General features: G+C 48.1%; 1 protein-coding gene across 1 annotated transcript in view; it reads right to left on the reverse strand.

Annotated features, from left to right (window-relative positions):
- SNX5 (sorting nexin 5) overlaps positions 1-12,965 on the reverse strand; it is a 317,483-nt gene that overhangs the window by 109,943 nt on the left and 194,575 nt on the right. Inside the window, exon 7 of the mRNA XM_085611758.1 lies at positions 9,315-9,410. Within this exon, the coding sequence (XP_085467884.1) occupies positions 9,315-9,410 (96 nt within the window). The remainder of the gene's footprint in view (positions 1-9,314; positions 9,411-12,965) is intronic.

Consider the following 12,965-nt stretch of genomic DNA (forward strand, 5'->3'; position numbering starts at 1 on the left):
GTAACCTCGAAGCGCCCGAAACCACCGGCCAACTACGTCTCCACACACTAAGAACCCACTACACCCAAAGGCGGTCGTGTGAAGATAACGTGTCCCAACAATATAAATGAAGGCAGACAAATCGCGACGAGTGCGCACAACATATGCAGACAGTTCCAGTCCCAGTCCAGCCCATCCGTGACACCATGGTGATAGAAATCAATCTAGCCCTGGCCCGATCGCGGGCGTAAGATTAGACTAGCCCCCACATGAAGGCCCCGCAGCCCGTGCAGACAAAGACAATATGGCCGCTTAGGAGAAGATGGAGAAGTAGAGTCACAAAATGGCCGCCGATCCTTGTTTGAGGTCCCCTTGTGCACCATATAAAATCCAGACCTGGCCTGTAAAGTACAGGAGTTCCACATAAAAGAAGCCGTAGGCCACCGTGAACGGTTCCTCGAGGACGTCAGGTGTCGCTCCGCTGGATACTCTTGCGGACGCGGTGAGGCAGGCAACAACAAAGCAGGCAGCAATGAACGGGGAAACAAAGTGTCCACAATTGAGCAGGAGATCGATTGATCCTGGGTGCCGGGAAAGCCAGATGCAGACACCAGTGTAGCACGGTTATACACAGTCGTTGCGTCCCCGCAAGAGGACAGAAGCACTGGCAGACCCACGTCTTGTTGAGAACAAACGGGGCGCTCACGACCCGCAGCCGACAGTATGGAGTCGAACCGCTCACTCAGCGTTTGCAAGCCAACACACAATTGCAGACGAAGGTCCCGCAGGGCAGCCAGAACGGAGTCGCATGTCAGCGGAAGCTGCGCCCCCACATCGGCAGCAATCCGGGACGGCACTGTGGAGCTGGAGTCTGGTAGAGGGAGGGCGAAGCGGGCAGCGGGCGAGACCGGAGCATTGCCCCCCAGCAGCGAGCAGGCAATCAACGCCATGTTTTACCGCTGAACGGTACAGTGGCCAGGGGGGGGGTCGTAACAAGGAGGCAATTCCACGCAGGTCTGCGCCGCAACAGGTGAAAGCCAACAGTCGCTTCCCCTCCCTCGGACTCTCTTTGCAGCTGACTAGGCAATAGAAGAAGGGGGTCCGCAGCCTTCCACAGCGCGGGCCACAGAGCGAAGCAGGCGACCCGCCACACCGGGGCTTGCCCTATAACTCCAGCCCGTCAGGTGAAAGGTGAAGGAGGTGTCCGGGCGTCTCTCCCCCGGCTCATCTGGCGACAATCCGTGGTGTGAGGCGGGATCGGGGCCGCGGGGCTCAGATTTGCGCCGGGGGTCCAGTGACAGCGGAGCTTCCAGGGGGCCGGCCAAGGCCACAATAGAGCAGGGGTCCAGCGCGGAGAACAAAGGCACCAAGAACTCCGGCATCCGGGCGGGCTCAGACTCCGGGAAAGCGGCGGCGCGGTCAGCGCGTCGTCGCGCACGTTGCACCTCGAAAATCGGCGAGGATAGGAATCAGGATGATAGTCCGAGGCCAAGGGCCGGCGGAGCCGGGCGCTCAAGCGTCTGCTCCGGTCGCCATCTTGGCTCCTCCCCTATATATATACTTGATGTGGTTCCCCTTCATTTGTTCATTCAGGAGATTATAGACTGGTAAAACAAGCTGCTTTCCATTCCTTCAAGACTTAGCCTGAAGGCTGCTCTCCATAGCTACCACTAGGATAGTTTTCAATAAAGGTCGTCTTTAACTTATCATCAATAAGGGGTTGTTTGGACTGGTGCAAGGTGCCCACTATAACTAGTGGACAGCATATACCAGACCAACTTCTCACAACATGCATAAAATATAAAAGTCAAGAGAGATGCACAGAGGGATTCGACTTAGAGAGAAATAAGAATCACATGTAGGTACTCACATATATTCATGCACACAGACCAACACACGTGTACATATAATAGACCTACAAGTACAAATAAACACAGGCAAACTCGTAAATAGACACCCCTCCGCAAACATAAAAAAGGATAAAGAAACATGTGGCAAAAATAGAGACTCCATACAAAGTGACATATAAGGAACGCGTTACTTACCTGTAACTGCGGTTATCCAGTATTGGTATCTTTCATAGATTCACATGCCTGAATCATTCCCCGTCGTCGGGAATGGGAGTCACCGGTAAATAACAAAGTAATGTCCAGAAGACATAAAACAGCCATAGGCCTCAGAGGCCTTAGCTTAGTAAGCTATCCACGTCCTTATGTAAAAAAGGACCAGATTTTGGCCAGAGCCAATCAGCTAACACCACCCTCTAGAACCTTCCTGGTAGGAGCTCTAGTCCCTCAGATTTTCGTGAGCACAATGCTAAGCAGCTGTATACTGAGAGATCCGAGAGAGCCCTTCCAGGGGAGGCGGGTGGGTTGCATGTGAATCTATGAAAGATACCAATACTGGATAACCGCAGTTACAGGTAAGTAACGCGTTCCTTATCCAGTATTAGGGTATCTTTCATAGATTCACATGCCTGAATCAGAGTAGCAAGCAGTGAAAAGCACATTTCGAAAGATATGGATAACATACAGGTATTAGATAACCACATCTATCTGAGATAAACAACAGTGCTACTGTAAATCAATGAGTAAGTAATGCATACATTATAGTGCGAAATGTGCATAAACTCAGGATGGTGGGATGAAAGAAAGGGCTCACCTCTATTTAAAAAGATGACGTAGTACCCCTTGACCCACTGACGCATCCTTCATGATCTCCGCATCCAGGCATTAATGCTTGGTGAAGGTATGCGGCGTCTTCCATGTGGCCGCTCTACAAATGTCCACAATGGGCACCCCAGCAAAAAGAGCCATGGAAGTAGACATGGCCCTTGTGGAGTGGGCACGGACCGTTGTTCTCAACGGACGTCCTGCCTGTTAGTGACAGAAGGAAATGGCCGAAGAAATCCAGCGGGAAATGCTCTGTTTTGTGAGCGGAAGCCCTCTTCGAGGTCTGCTGTAGGCTATGAATAGCTGATTTGATTTACGAAAAGATTTCGTTCTCTCAATGTAAAATTTCAAGCAACGTTGAATGTCTAGTGAATGTAGAGTTCGTTCCGCCACTGTTTGTGGATTTGGGAAGAATGATTGTAAAACAATAGGTTCGTTGAGGTGGAAGTGAGATGGAACCTTGGGAATGAAAGCTGGATTTGTGCGGAGAAGGACTCTATCCTTTTTGAATTGCAGGAATGGGTCCTGGATAGAGAACACTTGGAGCTCCCCCACTCGCCTTGCCGAGGTAAGAGCTAGTAGAAGTGCCACCTTCTAGGAAACAAATTTAAGGTCAGCTCTGTGGATGGGCTCAAACGGGTGCTTCATTAGTTGAGCTACAACTATGTTAAGGTGCCAAGCCGGTGGAACAGGCTTTACTGGAGGAAATGTGCGAAACAGTCCTTTCATGAATTGCTTTATGAGTCTATGAGACCATAAAGAGGGGCCGGAAGATCTTCTGCAACGTGAGATTGCAGCTAGGTGAACTTTAATGGAGGCATGAGCAAGACCAGATTCTGCCAGATGTAAAAGGTAGGGTAAGACTTGTCCTGGGGTGGAAGAGAAAGGATGCAACCTATTCGTCTTACACCAGATACAGAATCTTTTCCACTTGAGTGAGTATGTCTTGTTGGTACTATCTGCTCGAGCCCGAGCTAGAATTCGTCTGCAGTCTGGAGGAATGTCTAGGCCCCGAAACTCTCTGAACTCAGGAGCCAAGCTGATAACCTGAGAGAGGCTAGATCCGGATGTTGAATCTGCTGATCGCTGAGCGTCAGAAGAGATGGAAACGTTTTCAGTCTGATCGGAGGTTCCTGGGAGAGGAGGTGAAGTTCCGAGAACCAGTGTTGGCGTGGCCAAGCTGGGGCTATCAATATCAAAGTGCAAGGTTCCGCCTTCATCTTCCGTAGTACCCTGGGGATCAGGGGAAATGGCGGAAAGGCGTATGCAAAGACGTTGCACCATGCTATCGAAAAGGCATTCCCCAGGGATCCTGGTTGGGGATGCCAGCTTGCAAAGTATTGGCATTTGGCGTTGCGTTGGGTGGCGAATAGGTCCAGCCGAGGTGTGCCCCATTGGGCGAAGATATTGTTGAGGACCTGCTGATCCAGTTCCCACTCGTGGCACGCTGCCTGCCTCCTGCTTAGATAATCTGCCAACACGTTGTTGGTGCCTGGAACATAATCCGCTCGGAGAGAGATGTTGTGGCGGAGCAGCCAGTTCCAGATCTTCTGCGATTCGCGAAAAAGCGTCAGTGAACGAGTCCCTCCCTGCTTGTTCAGGTAGTGCATTGTCGTGGTGTTGTCTGTCCGGACAAGCACTACTGAGTTCTTTATCCTCGGGAGGAAAGCCACTAGAGCTAGGTAGACTGCTCGGAGCTCTAAAAGGTTGATATGAAGCATTTACTCCGAAGGGGACCACTTTCCGCTTATCTGTAGCTCCTGAAGGAAAGCTCCCCAGCCTTCTAAGGAGGCGTCCATGGTGATTATATGAGGAGTAGCAGGAAGCAAGAAAGGCAAGCCTTGCGAAAGGTTCTTGGGGCAAACCCACCATTGCAGAGCCTGTTTGATCGCCGGGGTTACTTGGATGACGTCGTCGAAAGACCCTGTACACTGGATCCACTGGTTCGACAGAGCCTCTTGTAGGGGTCGCATCCGTAAGCGGCAATGTGGGACTAATAGAATGCAGGAGGACATCATCCCGAGGAGGGATTTGAAGAGGCGCACTGACAGCGTCTTTCTTGTCATTACCTGGAGTGCCAGAGATTGAAGTTTGTCCTGGCGTTCCTGTGACGGGAATGCTTTCCTGTGGATGGTGTCTAGTGTAGCTCCCAAAAATTGCATGCATTGGGATGGTTGCAGGACAGATTTGTCGAGGTTGAGAGTGAGCCCCAGTGACTCGAAGAGTGTCAGACAAGCGTTGGAAGATCTTATCACGTCTTCTTGAGATGGGGACTTGATAAGCCAGTCGTCTAAATACGGGAAGACTTGGTGGTGGAAACGGCGTAGGTAGGCCGCCACTGGAGCTAGACATTTGGTGAAAATGCGTGGCGCCGATTTGAGCCCAAATGGCAGAACCCGAAACTGGTAATGCTTGCCCGCCACCATGAAACGCAGGAACTTCTTGTGGTTGCGGTGTATTGGGACATGAAAATAGGCGTCTTGAAGGTTCACCGACACCATGTAGTCGTTTGCGTTGAGTAAATGCAAAACCTCCTGTATGGTAATCATTCGAAACGACTGTTTTTTCAGAAATTTGTTGAGATTTCTGAGGTCCAATATGGGTCTCCATTTTTTCTCTTTCTTTCGGATGAGAAAGAAATGGGAGTAGAACCCTCTCCCTCGTTGGCTTCGGGGAACTTTCTCTATAGCTCCCTTTAGAAGCATAATCTTTATTTCTTGGAGTAATGGGCGTAGGTGTTTGTGAGTCCTTTGGCGGGGAGGAGTTTGAGGAGGAATTTGTATGAATTCCAGGGAATGGCCGAATTGTATTAATTGGAGGACCCATCGGTCCGTAGTTATCGTTTGCCAATTTTTGAGAAAATGGGAGATTTTTCCGCCAATCTTGTAGGGTGGAGACAAGTTTGAGACCGGCTGCATCCGGAAGTCATTGCCGCCGCGCGGCACCCTTTTGTCTTCCTCCTCTGGTATGAAAGGAAGTTTTGTGGTAAGAAGACTGTTGTCGCTGCTGATATTGTGGACGGTACTGCTGGGAAGAGGAGAAAGAGGAATGCTGTTGAAAGTCTCCTCTGGTGGAAGTCTGACCTCTTCCTCTTGACCCACGAAAGGAAGGGTTCCGAGATTGCAGAGACCCCAGGGCTCTGGCAGTATCTGTATCTTTTTTGATACCTTGCAATGCCTCGTCAATAAGAGAACCGAATAGAAGCTGGCCATCATAAGGCATGTCCAGGACTTTTGTCTGGACCTCCGGCCTGAAAGAAGTTGCCTTGAGCCAACCCTGGCGCCGGAGAACAGCCGCACCAGCCAGCTGTCTAAAACCTGTGGAAGCAATATCCATTGCACAGTCTATCAGTTCCGTCCTTCTTTATCCGGCGGAGCTGTCAACAGTGCAGCTGGGTTGTTTGACCTCCTCTGCGCAGCCTGAGTGATAACCGAGTCCGGCTTTGGATGGCCTGTAAGACAAACCGGAGCAGTGTCCGGAGCTTTATATTTCTTGTCCAGGCGTGGTAGAACCGGTGGTACTGATGAAGGGTTCTGCATTATTTTTATGCCCTGGTCCCAAATATAATCAATTATCGGAATTGCCCGGACGGACTTCTTGAAGGGTTCCTTAAAGTCATATAAGAAACAGTCTTGTTGATGCGAAGGCATCGGGATCTGAAAGCGCTGGGCCGCTCTTTCAATGATGTTGTGGAAACCACCTTTGTCGTCGGGCGGTGAGTCGGCTGCGGTAGGGACTGGCGAAACCGGACCCGGAAGGATGTAATCGTCCCATTCATCTTGTTGGGATTGGACGTCCTGGAGTTCTCCTTCCTCAGGTTCCTCCTCCTCCTCCTCCTCCTCCTCCTCGTCCGTGGTGGGGCGAGGCGGAGATGCCCTCCTCTCCGGTTGCAAAATTAGTGGAGGCGGTCGTGGCCGTGGAGTGGAAGGCCCCGCAGGCATCGGAAATCGCTGCTTATAGGCAGATATTAAGAACTGAAGGTCTGTGACCAAGGATGCCGGTAGACACACCATGGAAGGTGGAGGCGGCATGTATTCTTGATGAGGAACCTCCTCATAATCCTGGGGAATGTCTTCGTAATCCGAGACATCCTGGTACTTTACATGGAGCTGTGATGGACTAGTCGCCGCAGGAAAGAGACTAGCGTCGTCCGAATCCTCCTCTTCAAAGAGGCGAGTAGGAGGCAAGGTTGGGACCTTACTGGGTGAAGTGAGGGCCGGAGTTAATGCACGTTTCGTTATTTGTACATGCACAAATGTACTCTGGTCTTCCGTGTCCCTACCCCTCAAGGGGCTCGATGGTATAGCTGTAACTGACGTTACAGGTATCAATGTCGTCGACGGGATCGTCGTCGGGGTCGTCGTCAGCGACGAGGACGATGAAGACGGTTTCCTCGTCGACGGTGATATTCTCGTCGACGGTACCCTCGTCGTCGACGGTGTCTTCGTCGTCGACGGTGTCTTCGTCGTTGGCAGCTTCGTCGACGGAGTCCTCGTCGTCGACGATGGAGCTCTCGTCGACGGTGTCGTCGTCGACCCTCCCATCGACAGCTTACTCGACGACGACGACTTTTTTTATGGCTAACGTCGACGAGATTGTCTTGCCTGCCGTCGGCGATGGAGTTGTCGTCGTCGAGGACATGAAATGGGATGTCATTGTCGATAGAGTCGTCGTCGACGATGTAACTGAAATCGCTGTCGACGGAGATTTTCTCGTCGACGCTACTGTCGACATTGTTGTCGTCGACGAGGTGTCAATAGGCTTTTTTGAAGGTGTGGGGCATCACCTTAGGAGACGAGCTCCCTGGAGTAGGCGTATCCTGGACCTCTGAAGACTTTTTCTGCGTCTTCTTTTGAGGTGGCTGCGACGAAGGGCCCGGCGATGCCACCCTTGGTCTTTTACGTGAAGAGTGAGACGAAACTGAGGAACTCTCACTCTCCTCAGAGGACACCACAGCCTCCTTGTCCTTTAGCCTTTGCAGCCAGATTAAAAGGCGCCCCTCTCGGTCTTTCAAGGTCTTAGAAGAGAAAGTCCGACATACCTTGTAGTCCTTAGAACTGTGACTGGGATAGAGGCAATACAAGCAGTCCTTGTATGTAGCCTCTTCTTTCCGTAAGAGGCACAGGGCCTGAATAAATCCTTCTTAGGTGTATCAGCCATGCTGAAAATCCAGAAAGTTGAGAAGAAATACTGTTAAATCCAAGGAAATGAGCAGAGCTCAGTGGAGACTCCCTTAGCACGACGTGCGGTAGAAAATCTGAGGGACTAGAGCTCCTACCAGGAAGGTTCTAGAGGGTGGTGTTAGCTGATTGGCTCTGGCCAAAATCTGGTCCTTTTTTACATAAGGACGTGGATAGCTTACTAAGCTAAGGCCTCTGAGGCCTATGGCTGTTTTATGTCTTCTGGACATTACTTTGTTATTTACCGGTGACTCCCATTCCCGACGACGGGGAATGATTCAGGCATGTGAATCTATGAAAGATACCCTAATACTGGATAAACAATAAACATCCGTCAAATTCTCAGGCCATACACAGACAGATGAATGGACAAAGGCTGGTTGGAGCTAAAAGGGGTGTGTGGAAACCTAACTGGTGCAGAGGAAATAATGTTCTAGGTGGGTAAAAGGAACATTCATAGCCATTCAATACTTTCCTTCTCCTTGGAGAACAAATGATCATAGCGGCAGTAAATACCTCAATTGCAATGAGCATCTAACCCTTGGGCCCTCTGAAATGAGCATTTGTAGGTAACATTCCAAGGCACACTACATACCCATTACAGTACACACTGCATGCCTAGCCAATGTCAGAGATAGCCATTTTTGTATAGAAAGCCATTTCATTTTTAGACTTTAGTGTTACTAGTCACTGCAAGTATCCAAATGGTTACATTGAAGCAAATAAAGACCAAAACAACCGGAATGTCCCAATATGTTAAATGAAAGACTAATACTAGAAAAATATGGATTGACGATTATATAGGGACATGGCAATCCTACTTCGTAATCTGCATGCACTGACATTACCGGGCTTACATCTATACGATGTTGACAATTTCACATATTTTTCTTTTCCTCCTTTCAATGGAATTCAATGTGTATCCTCTGTTGATATTTTATGGCAGCATAAATAAATGAAAAAAGCAAAACATGTTAAAATATTGCTTATTTTAATCCGTTTGCATTTTAAGCACTGCCTTATGTTCACATTACCCTGCAGATGTTTGGTCTCATGCAAAAAAAAACCTGTTTTATATAGCCATCTCTAGATAAAAAAAAAAGATCCATTTTGAAATGAATTGCATTAAATTGTAAAGGCTATGTAATGTTACGCACACAAGCAAGTGCACTTGTGCATGCACACAAACACCCAACATTGTAGCAAATTCAAGGGCGAGAAAATAGATTCACAGAATACTGAAACTGCTTTGTTAACAGCACTACCAACAAAAATAAGATCAAACACATTGGAATGGTTTAACACAAAGTCAATCTCTTATAGACAACACCTTAATAACTCACATTTTGCACAAGGTCTACAATTTCACATCCTGTATGTCAGTCCCTTCTTAGTGCATGCAGTAGATTTGTCAAGCATTGGCCTAAATTACCATGGACTTATCTCAACTTAAAACAATACTACTTCATGTGTAAATTCTTACCTTCACACCAGAAAGAAGGACTTCATCTGCACTTTTCACTACACTCTTGAAAAAGCCGCCGAATAGCTCCTTAGTATTTTTTCTTCTGACAGTTAGCTGAAAAGCAAACATACAAGACAAATAAGAGTCGCTTTTGCTATGCTGCTAGAGTGCAACCAACATTATTTCAGAATTGCAGAAATGATCATTTAAGAGTGCAAAAACCAAACTCCAAATAACCAGAAAGATTCAGTCTTCCTTCATCTTCCTATTATCATAAATGGCATCATGGAAGGGCATAAAGAGATACATTTAAGGTCCAAGAGAACTCCAAAATAAGATCTTTTGAAACACTTCTCTCATGCAATTCTGTCCAAGTGTAAGTTGAGGTTACTGGCTGTACATGGCCTAGAAATAAATACAACTAAGATACAAGCACATGCGGAGACTTCCAGTGGAGCTTTGCCAGACTGCTGAGCAGCTGAAATTGTGTACTTTAAATAATTCCAATTCCAGCCAGATGATTTATAATGCTCTATCAGAGACCCATTTCCCTAATAACCCCTTACAATTCCTTCAATGGTCATCTGAATTAACAACTTCCATTGTGTTTCAGTTAACAATTTCCCCAAGATTCTGGTCACCATGATATCCTGAAAACATGACAGATACTCAGACCATCATCACACTAATTGAATACAGAGTCAGACTGAATTGAATTAGGTTATCAAAACACCGGCCTGGGCCTGCTCAGGCACCTTTGCCCTGATCTACTAACCAAGTTTCTGATAGCACCATTTCACTCATTCTTAAATTTTTGAGCCACCTAGAAGATGGGGCATGCACAGGCGAATAATAGTGCATCTAATTTTAAAATGTTCATCTACTGTGGACATGTCATCTGAAAGCAACTATTTTAATTCAAGGCTTTTACATATCCTACTTTACAACTTCAAAAAGAAACATTATTTAAATTCCTTTAAGTATTTATTGAAAGGGACGTGCATATCTTAGACTGATATTTGTACCCCCTTTCCGATTGTAATCCTTGTGTGTAATCACCTATCAAGTAAAACAGACTGTCCCCGTTGTAAATTTTAGCCACACGCAACTTTAGAGAAAGAAAAATAAAGAAAACAGTAGCAGTTCTGCAGTTAGATCTATCGGGCAGCGCACTTCTGAGCAAAGATTTAACCGTGAGCTCAAAGTTTCAAACAAATGCTGAGGCACTGTTGTGGAAAGACACGGATCAGAGAATGCCAAAACCCTGGACTTAAACCTCGAACCAATTGTGTAGGAAATTGGATTTTTGATGGCAGTGGCGGCCTGCACAGGTAAGAGTGGTGGGTGTTATGGGAGCAGGGCTGAAAGTCGATAGATGACGGGATAGTTAAAATCAAATTAAAACAATAAATAAAACCACTTACCTTGCACTCACAGTGGTTTTATGTATTTTGTTATTTCATTTTTACTATCCTGTGGTCTGTCGGCATACACCCCTCCTCCCCCCCCCCACCTCACCACTGTTGCCTGTGCAGGGCGCCACTGTTTGATTGGGAGGGTGAAGACCCTTCTCAAAAAATAACCACAATCCTTGTCAGTGTGAGCCACTAAAGTAACCTGTACGCAATCCTCTGGCAGCTTGGCACAAAAGTAGTCAGGCTTAATTTAGAGACAGTGTATTAAGTATTGTTACAAATGGGGGTCTCTAGTTGGCAAAGGTTTGCAACTTTGTCCAAGTAGGGACCCTTCTTCCTACTCAGGATAAGGGAGTTGCACTTCTAAAATAACCACTGCTAACCCCCTTGGTAGCTTGGCACGAGCAATCGGCCTTTTCTCGGAGGCAGTGTGTAAAGCATTTGCATATAACCAACAGTAATACAGTGAAATCACTACAAAAGGACACCACACCAGTTTAGAGAAAAAATATTCAATCTTTCTATATCCAGAAAGTACCAAAACGATAAGAATCCAACATACAGTACTCAAAAAATATCTGCAAGGTATCCTTAAAATTGAAGCAATATCTCAAAAACACAGTTCTTCCGAGTCTGTAGCTCTGTCCAGAGCTACCGCGATGCTGAAAACAGAGTCGAACAGTTCCAGCCAACCGAGTCTGTACGGGCCAGCTAAAGCGTAGATCGACTCATGAACAGTATTTTTCTCATTGTGGCTGGCAGGTTGGTGCGAGCCGGTCGGGGCAACCGTCGCAGCTGCATTGCAAAATGGAAGCAGTACAGGGTGCGGTGCCGTCACGATGTGGTGCAGGCAGCGGCTCGGTGACTATCGTCCAGACGGCGTCGGTGAGACCAAGGCTTACGGTGAGAGGCAAGTCGGTGCTCAATGCAGTGTTGCAAGGTTGAGGTGCAGGCGACAGAGCCGGTTAGCGGGAGCGGGCATCAGTCGGCCCAGACTGCTGTGTGGGATGAGGTGGTGCGTTGTGAAACTTAAGAGCGGTGCCCCCAGCCATGATGCGGTCACAGGTGTCAAACTCAGCAGGCAGCGACAGCGTCTGTGAGACCAGGGTGGTGAAGTGAAGCGAGGCGGTGCGGAGTGCGATGCCCACAGGTCACAGTGCAAGCATCGGCTCGGTGGCGTCGGTGAGACCAGGGTTGTAGTTCAAAATGCAGCAGTGCCTTCAGGACACGGAGCCAGCGACAGAGTCAGTTGCTTTTCCTTTCTCTGTGGCAACTGAAACCGTGGTTCCAGAAGAGGCACCCAGAGGTTGGTGAAGTCATTGCAGTCCCTGAGACTTCAGAACAGGAGGAAAGCTCTACTTCAAGCCCTTGGAGATCGCACAAGTAAAGAAAGTTCAGTACAGTCCTTTCACTGCCCAAGGCAGAAGCAGCAACTACAGGCCAACCTAACAAAGCAAAGGGGCAGTACTCCCCCTGGCAGCTCTTTTTAGGTCTCGCCTGAGACAGCGCTTTAGCGCTGCTCTGGCGAGACTTATAGTAAGCGAGTTTTGGAAGTGCAAACGAGTGCGTTCAGGCCTCCAAATACAGTGCATGTGCGCCGGGCGCGCGCACCATTTGGAGGCCTGAAAGCACTCGTTTGCTTTCACTTTCGCGGGCCGCACGGAGATCGCGATTGCGATCAGTTTCACACAGCGCGCTCACCATTTGGCAGCCTGCGTGTACATTTCGCTGGCGCTTTGATGTTCTCAGTGAGCCGCGCGGCCATGGCGAACATCAAAGCGCCCGCGAAATGTACACGCCATTTGCCACCCCATACCCATAGTTTTGACTCATTCAGGCATTTCCATCCATCACTGTTTTGCTTTCCTGCTAATGGAAATATGTCATATATGCGTGGTTACTAATGTGCTGATCTTTATATTTATTGCACTTTTTTAAATAAAAGATGCCCAGAATATTTTTTTCTTGCCGAGAGAACTATGAGGCTGTAAAATGCAAACAATAAAGTTAATTTGGATTGGATTATATGGTGCACTTTTAACACACTCCATGGCTAGGTTAATCGCGTCTGTCCTCTTGAAAGATCTGTCCTGCGGGTTAGAGCAGGGTCTGCCTAGCAGTCATTACAGAAGGGAGTGAATCATTGACAGAACAGGAGGCCACTCCAGAGAGTGCTGCAATGTGAACAGAACCCGCCCTCACTCGGGCGCTTGACTACAAAATAAAAGATTGGGAAATGTATGTTAATTGGAGA

Source organism: Triturus cristatus, chromosome 6 (genome assembly GCF_964204655.1).
Source record: "Triturus cristatus chromosome 6, aTriCri1.1, whole genome shotgun sequence".
NCBI classification, from domain to species: Eukaryota; Metazoa; Chordata; class Amphibia; order Caudata; family Salamandridae; genus Triturus; species Triturus cristatus.